Below are 21,346 nucleotides of genomic sequence, written 5' to 3' on the forward strand. Positions count from 1 at the left end.
GGCATTGGGGATGGAAAGCAGTGAAACCGTCACAGTGAGAGCTGGAAATCTAGAGGACTCTTTCAATTATCTGTACAGGATTTTCTACTCACAATTGCTGTTGCACAAGAGTTGTTTTGTAGACTGCCAGAACAGGTACTTTATCATGCACCACAGATGACTCAGTATATGTTAAAAAATATCAAAATGATAAGTCATTTCAAACCATTGTAGTTCCTGACAAGGTGAGGTTCAACAGAAAGGCACTGCTTGTACCTGAACTGTCATTCCATAATACTAATGCGTTAAGTATCAGATATATAAATATACATTTTTTATTCTTGGGATGTGGAAGCTTTATAACCCATCCCCCATTGCCCCAAGGTGGTAGTGGGCCTTCTCCTTGAAGTGCTGCATTCTTAGTACTAATGGTGCTAGGTAGAGAATTCCCAGATATTGGTGTTTGACTTAAGAGGAGAATTTGTAGGTGATGGTCCCATGTCATTGTCTCTCTTGTCCTTGGTGGTAGAGGTGCTGCCAACCTAAGTGTGGTGAGTTGCTGCAGTGCATTTGGTAGATCATACATACTGCAGCCAGTGATGATGGGGTAGATCTGGAATCCAGTGGTGGGGACAGTAATCAAGTGGATAGCTCTATTCTGCATGGTGTCAAGCTACTTGAGTGTTGCTGCGGCTGGAGTGGGGCTTCAACCCATGACCTTTTGACTCACAGGCAAGAGTGCTACCAACTGAGCAGAGTTGATACTGAGCTGCAAGATATTTTTTCTTCCTTGTCCTCCCTCATCTCAGGAGCTTTTTTCATATAAACGCAGCGAGTTATGATCTAGAATGTGCTGCCAGAAAGGGCGATGGAAGCAGATTCAATAGTAACTTTCCAAAGGGAATTGGATAAATACTTGAAAAGGGAACATTTGCAGGGCTATGGGGAAAGAGCGGGGGAGTGGGACTGATTGGGTAGGTCTTTCAAAGAGCCAGCATAGGCACGGTAGACGGAATGGCCTCCTTCTGTGCTGTGTAGTTCTATGATCTCCCTGCAATATGCAGCAGGAAAGCAGGCAGGTGAATCTGCCCATAGTGTTCTGCTAATGTTTCTCTCTTCTGCTTAATTTGAATGTTGTGAGGCACGATGTGCTGAGATTTTCACTTGGTTCCTGTTGGGTAATCCCTGGCCAGACGCTGCTCAGTCGCCACCTCCGAAGGTGCAACTGAGACCTGGAATCTCAGTGCATGGGCCATCGGTGTGAACTTATATTGTACCTCCCTCTGGTACAGTACAGAGGTGGTCCATTGAGTAGTGTCACCTTCGATTTTTCAAATATTTATCATTTTCATACAGTAAGATTTAAGGGGTTTCATCAAATGGACTAGACGGAGAGGCTCTTCTTCCCCTTCCTTTAATGTTCTTCTCTCCAGTTCCATAGGTGCCAGTTGACACATCCAAGTGTCCATTCTTCATGTGCGAGCCCAGACGAGTGTAGACAGCTTATTTGACTGTGGAGGGCATTTCACAGCCACGCCTGATCCTGTCCTTACTTGACCTCAGCACACACACAGGCATGTTCCAGCGGAGTCACCAGGCCAGTGTTCAGTTGCCAGGGTCCAGGACCTTGGCTGATTGTTCCCTTCCCTCGCCCAAGAGAGCTCAATGATGGTGTCCTGGGCCAATGTGTACTGTGATGCCCATTTGCTCCCTGCGGTGTAACGGCTGCCCAGGCTTTGCTCAGTACCTCCCCGACACCTTGAAAATCAATGCATGGGCAATTGTGGGCAAATTTACATCCCACCCCCATCCAAACTCCAACTGTTGTCCCGCCAGAGATTGGCTGAATCTGCACAAAGCAGACGTGGGAGCAGATTGAATGGGTGCTGGGCGTGGCTGTACTGTACAGCAGTGAGTGGCTCAGAGCTCCAGTCAGGAACTGCTCTGCGTGCTAGCTCATACTTGATTCATTTCAGCTTCTTGCCGAGTTTCTAGCTCGCAGTCTGGGTTCTCTGAGACCGCGAACTGTAGCAGGGAAAAACACCAAGTAAGTTGAGTCTTATATACTAATATTGGTGAATTATTGAATGTTGGCGCTTCGCAGTGTGGAAAAAGTCAATTAAGCAAAGGAAAAGTGAAACCGGGGAAATGTTAAGTCGGGAACTTTGACAGAGCTAAGAATTTTTTTACATCAAGAATTAAAAAATAAAAACTACATCCTCTCGATGTACTTTTTTCTTTAAATTTCTATGATTCTATGTGGCAAAAGAATACCCCTGAAATTTGAAGTCCGAGTAATGGTGGAGCGAGAGTTCCGCCTCTTGCTGCTTGCAAACACGGCCTTTATCCTGGGCATTGGACAGGAGTAAACCTCTCCCACAGAATGGAGATACCCCGCCGTCACTCAAACCCCACAAAGTGCAGATATCCCATGCTAACTCACACCCCACAAAGTACAGATATCCCATGCTAACTCACACCCCACAAAGTGCAGATATCCCATGCTAACTCACACCCCACAAAGTACAGATATCCCATGCTAACTCAAACCGCACAAAGTACAGATATCCCATGCTAACTCAAACCGCACAAAGTACAGATATCCCATGCTAACTCAAACCGCACAAAGTACAGATATCCCATGCTAACTCAAACCGCACAAAGTACAGATATCCCATGCTAACTCAAACCCCACAAAGTACAGATATCCCATGCTAACTCAAACCCCACAAAGTACAGATATCTCATGCTAACTCAAACCCCACAAAGTACAGATATCCCATGCTAACTCAAACCCCACGAAGTGCAGATATCCCATGCTAACTCAAACCCCATGAAGTGCAGATAGAAACATAGAAACATAGAAAATAGGTGCAGGAGTAGGCCATTCGGCCCTTCTAGCCTGCACCGCCATTCAATGAGTTCATGGCTGAACATGCAACTTCAGTACCCCATTTATCCCATGCTAACTCAAACCGCACAAAGTACAGATATCCCATGCTAACTCAAACCCCACAAAGTACAGATATCCCATGCTAACTCAAACCCCACAAAGTACAGATATCCCATGCTAACTCAAACCCCACAAAGTACAGATATCCCATGCTAACTCAAACCCCACAAAGTACAGATATCCCATGCTAACTCAAACCCCACAAAGTACAGATATCCCATGCTAACTCAAACCCCACAAAGTACAGATATCCCATGCTAACTCAAACCCCACAAAGTGCAGATATCCCATGCTAACTCAAACCCCACAAAGTACAGATATCCCATGCTAACTCAAACCCCACAAAGTGCAGACATCCCAGGAATCTCACCAATGGTTGAGCGGTGAGATTTGAACCGGTTAAACTCCAGTAATATTCCAATGCACACTTGGCGATCCGAGAGCTTTGGCTTTGCTGCCCTGTGTCTAAACTCCTTGGGTTCATGCTCCAACCCTATGTTTCCGTTGTTAAATATCTTACCGACACTCCGAAGACCAATTTACAGACTGCAACTTCCCACAAACAGCAAATGATTGAATAACTGGATAATTTGCCTTTGTTGATTTTAGTTGAGGGAAAAATGTTGGCAAGGACACCAGAAGAAACTCCATGCTCTTCTTCAAATAGCACCATGGAATCTTTTACACCAGCTAATCAGGAAGACCAGGCCTCGGTTTAGTGCTAAATCTGAGTGACAGCACTTAGGTTAGTGGAAAAAGATGAATTATATTCCTGTAGTAGAGTATTTCAAATAAACACTCAACACCAGGTTTGGGTTGGAAGATTCAAGTAGTCTTTATTTTGCACCAGTGGGTGCTGGTTGTCTGTAGCCAGGCCTCTCCAATGATACAAAGTTCCAAGCAATCTGTTATACACTTAATGATGCATGTCAGCCTTGTGCATAGCCCCCCGCCCCCCCCCCCCCATGCCGTTTAATTGGCCCACAGCCCGCGTACACAATTGTTTGATTAACTAATTCCCTTTTGCGTCACACAACCATTTGCCTAAGTCTCATACCAAATGGAGTTTTTCCAATGTGTCACTTTTGACCCTTGCTCTGTTTAACTGCCCCTCTGGGCCTCCCGTGGTTCAACATTTTGGCTATTTGTAATTGTCCTCAGGTTATACAACTTGTAACAATTAATCATTCCGACATGTTATTTCCCTTTAAACACCTTTAGAAAGTTGACCACCACAAAAGCCTATGTCAGCTCGTTTTAGTTCCGAGATCCATTCTTAACTCTTGAGTTATAACAGAGCTCGGAAGCCCCACTTCAGTCCCCCCTTTTGGTACCCAGCCCAAGATTCCCAACCTAATTCTACTTCATCCTGTGTCACCTGCTCTGTTCTGTGGTGATCAGCCATGCGGTTTAGGGGACTCAGTACGTGACCTACGTCTCAAAAGTATTTCAGTTTACTTGGCTGCCAACTTTTGCTGTTCCATAATTAAATCCTTCTCCGTTGTCTCGTTCTGTATGTCTTGCATAACCCAATTCCTCATCAGACAGCTAGCCCTAACTGTATGATCACCAATATGTGAGAGGCTATACGAATCCACGGATGGATATTCACATTCATTCCCCAATTCCATACATGTTCCCACTATTAAGTGTCTTCCAGGGTTTCTACAATGTCCTTGAATGCTGTATGGAATCTTCCAGTATGGTTTTTTCAGTATCTGTTTTCAATTGCGTGAAATGTTCTTTGAGACGGGGAATGTCTTGCTGACTTGGTATCTCATACTGTTGCATTTCATTATCCCATCTCGGGTTATTTAAAGCGATGTTCTCGATGCATTCCTCTCTTCGTGGGAATAGGTATCGATGGCCTAGTTTGACCACAGCTTTAGGCGTTAAACAGAAATTAGGTTGTGGGATCGCACATATGACAAAACCATGCTTGTACTCATTTTCTTTGATAGATATGCAGAACATCCCATCATCCCAGGCTGCCACCTCAGTCCCTCCCTGACTAAGGGGGCTGATTTCCATGTGCAATTAGCCGTCTGCCTGAACCCGCACACTATACTTTGCCCTCCTTCCATGGGGTGTGCGCACACTACCACATCCAAATATTGAATGCAACCATCGGTATGCACCCCTTGAAATGTGTCACTGAGTTTTACCGCATAAGGGAGTGTATCTTGGAACTGAACCCGGGATTGGCCTTGTATTTCGTCTATGTTCTGTACTACCCACAGAGGTTCGGTATCTGTACCCTCTATCTGTGGGATAGCTAGAACCATACCTCGCAATTTCAATTTTCTGGTAATACAATTATTTGGGAACAAGAACACTTGTGTTGTCTTACGAACATCACAGACCGTCCTTAGTCTATTTGGACAACTGCTCATTACTTATCCAATCGAGTATTTTTTCCTGTTTCATCTGGTTTATCTTGTATCGTATGTTCCCTAGTAACCATGTGCCGTATATTGCACATACAAGTTATTTATGTGTTTCTTGGGTTAGATCATTTAGTCACACACTTATCTTATTGATAGTTTGGGCCTGAGGCTCTCGGATTTCCTCGTTTGTTTTTTTTTCTGGCCTTGTCCCCTGTTTCTGACAACTGTGAAGTCTGATTGTTTCCCTTTAGTAAAAGGGGTCTCAAACGTTGGGCTAAGTCTTGAACTTCTTGGTCTATACTGGCTATGTCAAATGTGTTAACAATTGCCACCCCCGCCATTAGACAATAGATAACATAAAAACCACACATAATCTCATGGTTCATTGTCGGAGACGATCTCAATCATATGTACCATAAGTATCACCTCAGTGTCTAACTGTTCCCCATTTCGCTTAATACCCATTGTACTTGGTCCTCAGTTGGCCCAATTAACTATCCAAATTTATTATATCTTCCCTTTGGCAGTTACACTTTTAACTCCTTTCTTACAGTGATATTTACTTGCCTACATCTCACAGTTTGTACTGGGGTAAAACAAAAAGTTCCTGTCACAATGGGAAAGTCAGGTTTGTACCGTATTGGTATTCCCGATGTATGGTGCTGACACAATATTCACCCTTCCCTCTTTATACAGATCGTATAGGAAAATGCTATCCCGCAATTACCTTCATGGTGCAGTTCCATGTTATCCCATCCACCCGGGTTATATTTCCGGTGTTCATTATATCCTACTAAATTTTCTCAAGCATGATTGAGTAACACCCTACTATCTCTAACAGGGTGATAAATGTCACTCGTGCCACTGGATACACCTGTACCAACCTTCTGACTTGACACAAAATCTAAGTTAATAAGTGGACACTGACCTACGTCTCGATCAGTTACCCAGAAAGAGAGCCTTCCCTCTGCAATCTTGGGCTTGTTCCACTAACCAAGATCCATACATTACTTCGAGCCATTTCACTGAAGATGATTTGTTCCCCTTCTATAATCTGGTTTACCCCCTTTTTAGTATTAAACCAGTTGCAACATATTAATCAGGCCTCACCGCCTTCTGTTATGATTCTCGATAATAGTCTCGGCACCATTCTTGTCAAGGTACGATCAAGCTCCTCACTCTCCCTGAATTCAGTGCAGATTGTACTGGACCTCTGCCAAAATCCCTTGATCATTCCCCCATGTAGCTGTGCTGTTTTAGGCTTGCACCACCCAGGTAGTCCCATTTTAGTCAGATTCAATATTACAGGTACCACTTCGTGATGCACATCATGGTACAGTATCATCTGAGATTACCATTTGTTGGCCCTGGGATGTGTTTATAACAAACAATTTGCTTTTCCCACACATCTATTTAGTCATTGGAGAAGGAGCCTCTGGATGAGTTTTTTTGAACTCTACTGCTTGTACAGCCGCGCTCCTGTCTTTGCACTCCTTGATATGATGGACGGTTACAGTGGTATGATTACCATGCCACTGTAACTGTACCCTTATCCTATACCCTCAGCCGTCCTTACTTCTACCATTCATGATATGTCTCTTACTACTTCGTGAGATTGGCGGGGTTTGTGAGGCATTTCTTTGGACAGGAGGTGGTTCCAGATCTGGGACCCGAGGAGATTCTTCCAGTTCCCGTGTCCTGTCCACTTCCCTTTGGATCATACAGTACCTGGTTAGCTGGGGGTATCCCATTAGGTACCCATTCCTCATCCCCCTGGAGAGAACAAATCCCGCTCTCCATTTTCATAACCATTTCCTCTTGTCTCGGTACCTGCTGGTGAACTGAAAAAAAATTAATCTGGTTAATATAAAGCCATTTAATTCTTCGAGGTAACTGGGCTGCATATACCATGGGACTAGCTTTATCAACGATATTATACGGTCTCTTGTACCGGAGTTCAAAACATCCACGCTGGCATAGTTTTGTTCCATTATCTGGCCCCCCACCTTCCACTCCTGAGATTTACTCGGGGCCAGATGTAGTCGGTTACAGTGGTGTGCCCTCCTGATCCCTCAGGCACAATCTACTAACCCCTTTAAACAACATCGCTCTTCCCAATGGTCACCTACTTAAAACAAAAGAATCAGAGAATCTCTGGTAATTCTCTTCAAGTTAAGAAAATTTCCAATATTCGAAAGGTATTGCCCACTGAGTTTAAAAAAAGAGTTCACAGCTACCTGTGACAGAGTTAACTTCCTTTGTTTCGAAAGCTGACAAACACAGACACCATCAATCAATGTCGATTTCAGTCTCACAGCCTGCAGCTATTTCAGTTGTAACTCTCCAGTTAGAAATTTGTTACTCTTGTAAAGTCTCTGTGCTTTTACATTCAAAATAAGCATTCAGAAAATCATTTTTTTTAAAAACCTACCAATTATTGATGTGAAATGCCTTATGTCCGGAACTAAAGGCTCTCCACCCAGTTTACACTACCAGAATTTTATAATGGCCATAATAAAAATCTGGTTTTAATAGATTAATTAACTTCAATATCTCCAAATGTATTCAAATCAATATTGTAAACTAACCAGTGCCAGTTGAAAAAAAACTACAGACACACCAAGACAAATAAACATCCACATGTTTTTAACTTTACCATTCACACTGAAACATCGCACACAATACATTCCATGACTGTTCAAACATAGTAGCAAATTCTATGTTTTATTTTTCTCGGCATTAAAGTTAGATGCTTAAGAGTCGGGTTCACCTTAGAATCATAGAAATGCTTCTCTACTTTTTCCATCTTTTAAAGAATCGTTTTACAACAGTAAACACAAATGCTTTGAACTTCCTTTTAGATTCCGCAGGGTCCTTCTGCCCACCTTTTTCACCTTATGCCCACCTTATTCTTCCTCCCCCAAGGTTTTGTTGCACAATCCCACAAAAAGCTTTAATCTTTTGACTTCAGTTGCGTCCCTGAGCAGTCATCCAAGCCCCATCTCTCAGGGCTGCCGGTAACGCCTCCCAAGTTGTTTTCGGGCACATATTATTAATTATTCAATGCACATCCAACTCCGCCATATTATGCAGTTGTACTGCGGACTCCAAGTTATTCCAGAAGTCCCTATTTGGCGAATCCCTTGCCAACTTTCCCAGTCCCTTCATTACCAATATTTTTTCAGATGGGGAGAACAGATGGTACTCTTCTACTACTTATGGGGCTGCGTTATCCTTTTGCGGAACTCGCCTCATCGCTACCGGGGCTGCTCTTAACGGGGGCGCGCCATTCTCTCTTTCTTCCTCGGGAGCGCTAGGCTTAACCTTATATTCCTCCTCATTGTATCCAGGTGGGCTCTTCCTTATTTGCCATTCAAATTTACCACCTTTTATTTTTCCGTATCATCTGATCTATCTAATCTTTCAATTGTTCTGCTTCCTGTTCCAATTGATTTATTCGTGCCTCCTTTTCTTTTGATTCTATCCTTAAATCTTGTATCTGTGTTTCTAACAGTGAGCGCCTTACTGGCCTCAGTGGTTTGTTTAGTGGCTTCTCCCAGACACTTGGCAGTGTATTCATAACACTGGTACAAGATTATTTTAACAGCATTACCCTTGATGCTACCTTTCTTTAGCTGATCCCAAAATGCTCTATATTGGGATGGTGTCCACCCCAACTTCCTCATTATAGACTAGTCCGTCTACTTAATTCATAATACGCGCGAGTGACTAAAACGAGGGCTTTCTCCTCCTTTTGTTTCTTTTCGGACTCCCACCATTTTCTTTGTTCAGCGGTTGGGTCGTCTGGTTTCCAATTTTGTTTAATCATTATTTCAATTAGTTTTTGATTTTTGTCTGCTAGGTACCATGTCAGAGACCCTCTAGTCCCCATTCGAGTTTCTCACTTCCTATGGCTATTGGTTGTCAGCGGTATGTCTCTTATTTACTCCTCACGAGTGAGATCGTCACTTGCAACCTATATCAATTATCAATCGCAACGTTACACAGACACACTTCTATATAACCAATCGCAATTGTTTCACCTGGGATCTTTCGCTGACTACTTGAAGTCTCGGCCAGACCTGTAGATTCGGATCTCTCAGGTAGCTGACACCAGACAGATTTCTGCCCTTGTCCTAACTGTGCGTGGTAATTAAAACGTACTCACGCCTTTGACATGGCTTCTATTGGCCGGTGTCTGCCGTCTGCTTGAGATCCTGCCAACTACACCAACTATAGTGAAGTATTTAAAATAAACACTGAACACCAGGTCTGGGTTCGAAGATTCAAGTAGTCTTTATTTTGCACCGGTGGGGAGCTTGCCTGCTGGTTGTCTGTAGCCAGGCTTCTCCAATAATACAAAGTTCCAAGCAATCTTTTATACACTTAATGATGCATGTCAGCATCGTGCACAGCCCCCCGCCCCCCCCATGCCGTTTAATTGGCCCAAAGCCCGCGTACACAATTGTTTGATTAACTAATTCCCTTTTGCGTCACACAACCATTTGCCAAAGTCTCATACCAAATGGAGTTTTTCCAACGTGTCACTTTTGACCCTTTGCCCTGTTTAACTACCCCTCTGTGCCTCCTGTGGTTCAATAGTTTGGCTATTTGTAATTGTCTTCAGGTTACACAGTTTGTAACAATTAATCATTCTGACATGTTATTTCCCTTTAACCACCTTTAGAAAGTTGACCACCACAAAAGCCTATGTCAACTCGTTTTAGTTCCGAGATCCATTCTTAACTCTTGAATTATAACAGAGCTCGGAAACCCCACTTCAATTCCCTGGTGATCAGGTGAAGGGGTTTTATCTGGGTTCCCTCATCAACTGGAAAGGGATGATTCCACAGTCCCTGGTAGTCTAATGGGGTAGATTGGTTTCATGGTCCTTGGCTATTGAGGGGATACGAAGCATCCATATTCCCTGCAGGATCTGAACTAAAGTGTCAATCCAATTTCTGTGCTCAAGTTCTAGAGTGGGGCTTGAACCTACAATCTTCCAGCTGCCAACTGAGCCAAGCTGGCATTTACTAAGCAGCTATTCTTCATTAGAAGGTAGGTAATGAGTAATGCTCATTGCTACTTCGACAGTTTCAGTTTCCTCCGTCTTTTCACCACGAATATGCAATCATAGAACCGTAGAAATTTACCGCACAGAAGGCGGCCATTTGACCCATCATATCTGTGCCAGCCAAAAAAGAGCTATCCAGCTGAATCCCTCTTTCCTGCTCTTGGTCCGTAGCCCTGTGGATTATGGCACTTCAAGTGCATATCCAAGTACCTTTTAAATGTGATGAGGGTTTCTGCCTCTACCACTCTTTCAGGCAGTGAGTTCCAGACTCCCACCATTCTCTGGGTGAAAAATACCCTCTAATCCTTCTACTAACTACTTTAAATCTGTGTCCCCTGGTTATTGACCTCTCTGCTAAGGGAAATAAGTTTGTCCTATCCACTCTATCAAGGCCTATGGATTACTTTCCTCACAATTTTATACACCTCAATCAAGCCTCCCCTCTGTTCCAAAGAAAACAACCCAGCCTATCCAATCTTTTCTCATAGCTAAAATTATTCAGCCCTGGCAACATCCTCGTAAATCTCCTCTGTACCCTCTCAAGTACAATCACATCTTTCCTGTAATGTGGTGACCAGAACTGTATGCAGCACTCTAGCTGTGGCCTACCTAGTGGTTTATACAGTTGAAACATAACCTTCCTATTCTTGTATTCTATCCCTCAGCTAAACAAGGAAACTATCCCATATGCCTTCTTAATCACCTTATCTACCTGTCCTGCTACCTTCAGGGATCTGTGGACATGCACCCCAAGGTCCCGTTGTTCCTTTACACTTCTCAGTGTCCTACCATTTAATGTGTATTTCCTTGCCTTGTTAGACCTCCCAAATGCATTACCTCACACTTCTCCGGATTGAATTCCATTTCCCACTGTTCTACCCACCTGACCAGTTCATTGATATCTTGCTGCAATCTACAGCTTTCTTCCTCACTATCAATCACTATCAACATATGTATCATCTGCAAGCTTCTTAATCATGCCCTTTACATTCGCGTCTAAATCATTGATGTATTACCACAAGAAGCAAGGGATCTGGTACTGAGCCCTGCGGAACCCCACTGGAAACATCCTTCCAATCACAAAAACACCCATCAACCATTACTCTTTGCTTCCTGCCTCTGAACCAATTTTGATCCAACTTCCCCTTGGATCCCCTGGGCTTTTACTTTCGTGACCAGTCTGCCATATGGGACCTTGACAAAAGCCTTGCTAAAAGCCATGTAGACTACATCAATCACACTACCCTCATCAACCATCCTTATTACCTCCTCAAAAAATGTAATCAAGTTCGTCAGATACAACCTTTCTTTAACAAATCCATGCTGACTGTCCTTAATTAACCTGTGCCTTTCTAAATGCCGACTAATACTGAATTTTTTCCAACAATTTGACCACCACCAAGGTTAGGCTGATGGCCTGTAATTACTCGGTCTATCCCTTTCTCCCTTTTTAAACAATGCCTTCACAGCTCAATTTGTCACTAGAGTGGTCCCTCCATTCTTCCTCAAACTGCAGCACAATTAGTATCCATCTATTACTACCCTCCAGAGCTTCTGAAATGCCGTCATTCCCCCTCTGCCATGATTTCCCTTTTCCATGGTTGACTAGGTCCTTTACCCAGTTTGTCCAATGTTCTGTGTCTCTACTCTTACTCCTGCTCCTTCCTCTCACAAGGCAGGGTCCATCTTGTCCTCACCTATCTACATTTGAATGGTCACTTTTGTGAGGTATTGCAGGGTGGTGAAAGCGCTTTGTAACTGAACTCCAGCAAGAAATATAGGCCCTGAATTTGCGGTCAGGGGCTTCCCGTGGGGAAAAGCCCCCGATCCGCATATAAAATGCCTGCTTACCTGGTGGTCCGAAAGGTAGGGAGATTCGCAGTCTTGGGGCTCTCCGGGTACCCGCGGGTAGAGGCCCATGTATCCCAGGGACGCAGGCGGTTCGCAAGCGCCCCATGGATCATATGGGCTGGCCCAACCAATATAAAAGGAAATCCTCATTCATGCTTATGGGGATTCCATATGTACGAAACTCTAATAAGCATGAATGGGAATACCCACCAAAATACATCTACACAACAAATCATTTTTTAAATTACATATTTAAAATGAATTAAAACGCCATTTTAATTAAATACCTAAAACAAAAATTAAATTTTTTGATAAATTTCAATATTTTAAAGGGACTAAAAATGACCGTACCTTATTGTACAGGTTTTTAAATGTTTAAATGATTGAAAAAAAAAATGTTTTAATGTTTTTTTAAACTCTTACACTGGTAACTCTTACACTTACTCTTTATCGGGCATAAGAATTTTACGGGCATTCGGTGGGTAGAAGTTGGGCAAATAACCCAACTCTCCGCCTGTGAATGCCCTTTTCCTGAGGCTGCGTTGGATCTGTCAAAAAGATTCGTGACAGATCGCAAATTCCGGGTCTTCACGCATGCGCTTCGCGCATACGTACATGCCCATAGAGGCCATAAATTACAGGCAAATGCTTTCAATAGAGGTGGTGGAAAAAAGAGTAAGTTGGAAACAAAAATTACCACTGCAATTCACTAAATATGACTGAAGCAACGCAGTCTAAAGTCAAACCATAGTCCAAATTTCATCAGTGACCACAAATTCATCAGCAATGCTACAAAACATTACTACACCCGAGAAAGTCTAGCAGGTGCGGTGGGATATTGGTTATGTTACTGGACTATTAATCCAGAGAACGAGGGCCGAAATACTATCATGGCAATTTGAGATTTTGAATCCAGTTTTTTTTTAAATCTGGAAATTTAAAATACCTGGTATCAGTAAAAGCGAGCATGAAACTGTCAGATTGTCGTAAACCCCCAACTGGTTTACGAATGTTCTTTAGGGAAGGACCTTATCCAGTCTGCCCTATAGGTGAGTGCAGTCTAGATCCACACACAACGTGGTTGACTCTTAACTGCCCTCTGAAGTGGCTTAGCGAGACACTCAGTTACATCAAACCACGACAGCATTTCTTAAAAAAAGAAGGCCCACCACCACCTTCTCAGGGCAACTCGGGATGGGAAATAAATACCGGCCTTACGAGTGATGCTCACATCAATTAAAAAAAGTGACATCTTCAGCGTAATGAGAATTATTTCTGAACCTAAATTTTGCTTTTCTTTTAGCAGACTGAAGGAGAAGATGGCTACTAACTCAAACAACAATGCAAGTTTGTTTAATATAAGCTTAGAATTGATTGAAGAGGAGGTGAGAGATTTGAGGTTCCTATGCTCCGACCACTTTCCAGCGGGCAAAAGGATAAACACCGCACTGGATATGTTCACAGAACTGCAGCAACAAGACCTGGATATTATTCCAGAACTTCTGTATCGAATTCAGCGTTTTAAATTACTCTCTAATCTAGGAAAGCAGAAGGCAGACATGGAGTTGGTTTTGCAACAACCAGAAAATTGTAAGATCTCAAATTACAGGTATAATTTTTTATTTATTTATCTACTTACTGAATTTCCGTGCTGACCTTGCTTTGAAGGTGTTGTCTCTTGCTGGGGTATAGTTCTATGGCTGGTAAACTCTGGAGTGTCGCTAGGCTGTTTAACAATGGGAATATTATAGATGATTTTAATCCTGGTTATACACCCACACTTTCCAGCAGGATCAATAGAAAGAAAGACAGACTTGTATTTCTGCAGTACCTTTCACAACCTCAGGATGTCCCAAAGCGCTTTATAGACAATGAAGTACTTTTGAAGTGTAGTCACTGTTGTAATGTAGGAAATAAAGCCTTCAAGATATTCATGAAGAGCAGGTAGCCTGGCTGACTCTTCTCCTTCCCAGCTTTAGAGTACTGATGGAAATTGCAGCTCCCCAACTCCTGCTTCGGCCTAGATCAACTAATTCAGCAGAGACTGGGAATCGAGCCTGGGACCTTCTATGCCAAGTAGCTCATTTACAAGCTTGCTTTATTTTTGGGCGACTTGTGTCTTGCTGATGACAGCGCAAAGAATGGCTTTCAGGATTTGAATAAAGTGATACCATAGATTTTAATTTCACTGTGTTAAAGCAAATAGCAAACACTGAATGGATTACAGCTTGCAACTCACTCCGCTGATTGTTATTTCATCTGTGAGTATCAACACTTGAACATTGGCAAATTATTTGACGGGAGAGCATCATAGCCAAGCCGAGCTTGACACTCACCTGATGCTGAGGCACACATTTCCAGTAGGCGTCAATAGGCGGTGAGGAGAAGGAACCCTGGGTGCCTTTTCTCTAACTCAGGGCACTTATTCCTTTATAAATGGAAGCTCCATGATTTCCCTACTTCCCAGCTGCCAGAGTTGTTTTGATGACTTGCTATGCAGTTGAACCAGGTAAATTCCTACACGCTGAGTCATTTATAATGATTTATTCTGTTTGTTGTTCGGGAGGAGTGGATTTGTGAATCATGTCCGCACTGTATGGGGTATTGGTGAGGCCACACCTGGAGTACTGCGTGCAGTTTTGGTCACCTTACTTAAGGAAGGATATATTAGCTTTGGAGGGGGTACAGAGACGATTCACTAGGCTGATTCTGGAGATGAGGGGGTTACCTTATGATGATAGATTGAGTAGACTGGGTCTTTACTCGTTGGAGTTCAGAAGGATGAGGGGTGATCTTATAGAAAAATTTAAAATAATGAAAGAGATAGACAAGATAGAGGCAGAGAGGTTGTTTCCAGTGGTCGGGGAGACTAGAACTAGGGGACACAGCCTCAAAAAATGGGGGAGCCAATTTAAAACCGAGTTGAGAAGGAATTCCTTCTCCCAGAGGGTTGTGAATCTGTGGAATTCTCTGCCCAAGGAAGCAGTTGAGGCTAGCTCATTGAATGTATTCAAATCACAGATAGATAGATTTTTAACCAATAAGGGAATTAAGGGTTATGGGGAGCGGGCGGGTAAGTGGAGCTGAGTCCACGGCCAGATCAGCCATGATCTTGTTGAATGGCGGAGCAGGCTCGAGGGGCTAGATGGCCTACTCCTGTTCCTAATTCTTATGTTCTTATTATGTTCTTATGTTTAGTGTTTCATCAACAATTAGAATTTTCAAATATTGAGAGTTTCACAAGCCCTAAACTTGTCACTGGTTTCTCTCAATTTTGTTGCAGTATTGGTTGTGATTGAGCAGAAATGAGAGCTCAATCTCAGCTTGTGCTCTCTTCCCCGTTTCAGGTGTGACCTGTCTACCTTTTCAGGTGGATGTTAAAGATGTCAAAGCACTATTTGATGCAAAAAAAAGAGAAGTTTTAATCAAGGACAGAGAGGCAGTCAGTGCTCACTGGAAGGAGCACTTTGAAGAGCTCCTTAACCGAGACTCTGTCTTCAACGTGAGTGTACTCGACTCCATCCCACAGCATGCTATGCGCCACCATCTCAGTACAACCCCAACCCAACATGAGGTTGAAAAGGCCATTCGACAACTGAGGAACAAGAAGACCTTGGAAGCGGATGGAATACCCGTCAAAGCACTAAAACATGGCGGAAAAGCACTATTGGTGCGAATACGAGGTAATTTCTCTTATTTGGAAGAAGGAGGGCATGGCAGGGGATCTCAGAGACTCTATAATCATGACCATCTTCAAGAAAGAAGATAAGTCCGATTGCAGTAATTACAGAGGAATTTCCCTGCTGTCTACCACGGGGAAAGTTATCGCAAGAATCCTCCTCAACCGTCTTCTCCCTGTTGCAGAAGAACTCCTCCCAGAGTTACAATGCGGATTCTGCCCACTAAGGGGCACAATGGACATGATCCTCACTGCGCGACAAATTCAAGAGAAATGCAGGGAACAACACCAACCTCTATACATGGCCTTCTTTGACCTGACAACGACCTTTGACTGTCAACTGTGAGGGATTATGGAGCGTACTCTTCAAATTCTGCTGTCCTCAAAACTTTGTCACCATCCTCCGCTTGCTTCATGATAACATGCAAGCCGTGATCCTAACCAATGGATCCACCAAAGACCCAATTCACGAACGAACCGGGTGAAACAAGGCTGTGTCTTTGCACCAATGCTCTTCTCGATCTTCCTTGCTGCAATGCTACATCTCACCATCAGCAAACTCCCCGCTGGAGTGGAGATAATCTATAGAACAAACAGGAAACTGTTCAACCTCCATCGCCTTCAGTCCAGACCCAAGGTAATGCAATCCTCTGATCGAATTACAATATGCCGATGACGCTTGTGTCTGCGCTCACTCGGAGGATAAACTCCAAACCATCGTCAACACGTTCACACCCAAGAAAGTCTAGCAGGTGCGGTGGGATATTGGTTATGTTACTGGACTATTAATCCAGAGAATGAGGAACGAAATCCTATCATGGCAATTTGAGATTTTGAATCCAGTTTTTAAAAATTCTGGAAATTAAAAAAAAAACTGGTATCAGAGCTGTCATTTATCAACTGATGATGCTGAAAATTCCCATAAAATTTCATCCATTAAAGTTAATCCAAAAATATTTGCATTCTGGGGTTTCTCCAGCTTAAACTGCAAAACAAGTGATGATTTGATGGGAGGAACAATAAACATAAAAGTGAACATGAAGCTGTCAGATTGTCATAAAACCCCAACTGGTTCACGAATGTCCTTTAGGGAAGGAAATCTGCCGTCGTTATCTGGTCTGGCCTATAGGTGAGTGCAGTCTAGATCCACACACAATGTGGTTGACTCAAGGACAGGTGAGGGCTTTGAACTCTTCGAGTCTCTTCGCCAGGAGCAAGCGGAGACCAAGCGCATACGGCGGAAGGAGCACATGACAACCCAAGCACTTCAACAAACCAGCACTTCAATCAACGTCCTTTCAACCACCGTCTGTCCAACTTGCGACAGAGACTGTAGCTCCCACATTGGACTTAACAGTCATCTGAGAACTCCTTTTTAATGTGGGAGCAAGTCATCCTCGACTTCAAGGACTGCCTATGATGATGATTTGATGCACAATGGGGAAACATCCTGTTGTCCCGGACAACATTCCTCCCTCTGCTAACGTCACCCAAAGTAGAACAACTGCTCATTCATTTGTCTGCTAGCTGTTTGTGGGAGCTTGGTGTATGCAAAGTAGTTGCCATGCCAAGTCCTCTACTTCAAAGTGATTAATTGCAAAAACTTTGATGTTTTGGAGACATGTGATAAGATGAGATGTGTAAAGACATTTTTTCGCCTTTCTGATAATCTGAGAATGTTTAAAATGAACAGATGTTAAGGAGCACTGAAAGAGGGAGGGGAGGATTCATTTTGAACATTCGCCAGTTCTGTCGAAGGGTCATCGACCTGAAACGTTAACTCTCTTTATCTCGCCACAGATGCTGCCTGACCCGCTGATATTTCCAGCATTTTCTGTTCTTATTTCACATTCCAGCATCCGCAGTATTTTGCTTTTGTACCTGTAACCTATAAAGGTATCTGTACCTTTAACGTAGTAAAATGTCCACAGCACTTCACAAGAGCGTTATCAAACCAAATTTGACACTGAGCCACATAAGAAGGTATCAGGGCAGGTGACCAAAAGCTTCGTCAAGGAGAGAGGTTTTAAGGAGTGTCTTAAAGGAGGAAAGAGAGGTAGAGAGGCGGAGAGGTTTAGGAAGAAAATTTCAGAGCTTAGGGCCCAGGCCACAGAAGACACGGCCACCAATAAGGGAAAGATTATAATCAGGGATGCTCAAGAGGCCAGAATTAGAGGAGCGCAGATATCTCGAAGAGTTGTGGGGCTACAGAGATAGAGAGGGGCAAGGCCATGGAGGGATTTGAAAACGAGGATGAGAATTTTAAAAGCGATACATTGCTTAACCGCGAGCCAATGTTGGTCAAAGAGCACAGGGTTGATGAGTGAACAGGACTTGGTGCAAGTTAGGACACGGGCAGCCGAGTTTTGGATGACCTTAAGTTTATGGAGAGTAGAATATGGGGGGGCAGCCAGAAGTCCGGCCTCCCATATAGTCAAATCTAGAGGTAACAAAGGTACGGATGGGGATTTTAGCAGCAGATGAGCTGAGGCAGGGGCGGAGTTGGGCGATATTCCGGAGGTGGAAATGAGCAGTCTTAGTGATGGCACGGATATGTGGTCAAATATGCTGTCTTCCCATTACAGCAAGCCCCGACCATAGTTGATAAAAGACAGCTCTTCCTGGGGTTTGATTCCACAGGTGCAGGTAACCCTTCAAACCCCAGAAAGAGCTGTCATTTATCAACTGATGATGCTGAAAATTCCCATAAAATTTCATCCATTAAAGTTAATCCAAAAATCTTTGCATTCTGGGGTTTCCCCAGCTTAAACTGCAAAACAAGTGATGATTTGATGGGAGGAACAATAAACATAGTGCTTCCTGCTTACAGCCTGTGCTTCAATAGCCCACTCTCAAGATCATCCCACATTCTTTTTAACTACTAACCATTTATTACTAAGGTTCTTGAACATGTTGCCGTTCAACTCTGAACCCAACTTTCTTACCACTCCCTGTTTGACTCCGTTTTGTCTGGCTTCCATCCTGCCATAGCACTGAGACTGCCCTGGCCAACGTCACTGCAGTTCATCAGCCCTCATGGACCTCCCCACCACAGCACATTATCCCTCCCTGTCCTTGGCCTTCATTATGTATGAGGACATCATTCTCCTCCAAAATGATAACTCGACAAGCTCCAAGGGTTACTGCTAATTTCTTTGGAGAAGCACAGCCTTATAGGGGATTGTAATGTCTGTAAGTTTGTAATGTTTGTAGCTCCATACTGTGGATGTGGATGTGGATATATTGTGTACTGCAACTACAGAGTTAATAATTAAATGGAACCAGGCATGTTCCGGAAGCTTCCGACAGAGCTGCCTGCCATGAATATATCACATTTGGCGGCAAGATGGGATTTTTCGGATGATTTAAAGCTGAAATTTTGTTGAAGGATTCAGCCAGCCGACAGAGAGACTTTGGAAGCCTCTCTGTCTTTGGAAAAAGCTACAAAATCCGAGGTAAAATACAGCACACTGTGTGAACAGCTAGAAATTAAAATGGCAGCACCCGCAGGTGTAATGGGATATTTGGGTGAATATAGACACGACCGGGAATGTTTTAAAGCTTATGTGGATCGGCTAGAAATGTATTTCACTGCAAATAACATAATCGAAGTTCCAGAGAATGCAGTCCTGAATCAGGCGATATTGGAACGAAAGTGATCGATCTTCTTATGAGAAGCTGGACCGGAATTGTTTGAAACTCTGGTAAATCTGCTTGTGCCTGACGAGCCAAAGGACACAACGCTTAAAGAGATTTTAACGAAGCTGGAGCAGCACTATAACTCCAAGCCATTAGAAATTGCTGAAAGCTATCGTTTCAGTACACAGAATCAAAAGACTGATGTAGGTATCAGTGATTACATTGTAGCATTAAAAAAGCTATCTATTCACTGTAATTTCAGAAAATTTCAAAACCGAGCATTGCGGGATCGTTTTGTTGGGTGAAAAATGATGCGATCAGAAAAAAGTTATTGACGACGGATGACTTGACTTTTGAGATTGCTTGTCAGACAGCGAGGTTGATGGGCATGGCTGAACAATATTCCCGAGAATTTCATAATAATTATGGTCGTCAGTCAACCGAGATAAATCGCCTGCAGGTTCAAAGTAGAAGTCGGTGGGGGCCCAAAGTCTCAGAAACTGGAAATTCTAATAGAGCGTCGAAATCATGCTATAGGTTCCTGGGACAACACATTGCTCAAAGTTGTCCATAAGTGAAGGCAGAGTGTTTCTTCTGCTGAAAGACTGGGCATCTTGTGAAGGCATGCCGACTGAAGAGTAAACCAGCTTTAAAAGCTATGAGTCCAGCGTTCAAAGCTATGAGTAGAAATCCCCAGAGACTATACAGCTTGGAAAAACAACAACAGGACAAGGAGATGTTAGAGTTACACGTCATCAGGAGCACGAGGTTAACGGACAGCAATTTGGTAGGTATCAAAATCCACATAGATGTTGCGGGATTCAAGTTACCAATGGAAACCGACATGGGTGCATCCGTGAGTGTGGTACTGGAGTCTTTATACCTCCACAAATTGCGTGATTTCCCATTGGAGAAATCCAAGATAGAGCTACGAGGCTACTTGGGAGAGAAAATTCCTGTGGTAGGTCGTATCACCATACCGGTGAAATACAAGGATCAATTTCAGAACTTGCCTCTAATAGTTGTGAAAGGAGACAAAACTGCCTTACTAGGAAGAAATTGGTTGAGATCTCTGAAGCTGGATTGGAGTGAGGTTTTCCATGTGGAAGCGAGATTTGCATCAACAGATGATATCAAGTGGTATCCGAAGGTGTTCTGCGAAACGGGCAGTCCGATCCAAGGCTTCAAGGCGAGTGTCGGGATACAGAAGGACGCTAGATCGGTTTACTACAAGCCACGTTCCATACCATATGCACTCAGGGAGAAAGTTGAGCAAGAACTTAAAAGACTAGAGACTGAGAACATTATAAGATAGATCGATGTAATTGGGCTACACCCATTGTTGTTGTACTGAAGTCTGATGATAAGGTAAGATTGTGTGGTGATTATAAAGTAACCGTAAACCAGGTTCTAGAGGGTAATGTCCCCAATACATTGCCGAATATAGAAGATTTGTTCACAGCACTGACAGGTGGTCAGATCTTCACAAAACTGGATCTTATGAATGCCGACTTACAGCTTGAACTAGATGAGGAGTCCAAGTCATGTTTGACTATAAATACTCATCTAGGCCTGTATCAATTTAATAGGCTACCTTTTGGAGTGTCTTCCGCCTCTGTCATATTCCAAGGGGTGATGAACCAGATTTTGCAAGGTATTGAAGGGATAGTATGTTATTTGGATGACATTTTAATTTCAGCACCAAATAGGCAAATTCATAATAACATATTGAATGATGTCCTCAAACGGCTGGAGAAGCACAGAGTACGAGTGTCTGCTCGTAA

At 43.3% G+C, this 21,346-nt stretch overlaps 1 protein-coding gene across 1 annotated transcript in view; it reads left to right on the top strand.

The window, feature by feature from the left end:
* Positions 1-1,966: 1,966 nt before the first annotated feature.
* LOC139259450 (caspase-8-like) overlaps positions 1,967-21,346 on the top strand; it is an 87,193-nt gene continuing 67,813 nt past the window's right edge. The window contains exons 1-2 of the mRNA XM_070874920.1: positions 1,967-2,026; positions 13,548-13,853. Of these exons, the coding sequence (XP_070731021.1) occupies positions 13,564-13,853 (290 nt within the window). The 5' untranslated portion in view covers positions 1,967-2,026; positions 13,548-13,563. The remainder of the gene's footprint in view (positions 2,027-13,547; positions 13,854-21,346) is intronic.

Source organism: Pristiophorus japonicus, chromosome 3 (assembly GCF_044704955.1).
Source record: "Pristiophorus japonicus isolate sPriJap1 chromosome 3, sPriJap1.hap1, whole genome shotgun sequence".
NCBI lineage: Eukaryota > Metazoa > Chordata > Chondrichthyes > Pristiophoridae > Pristiophorus > Pristiophorus japonicus.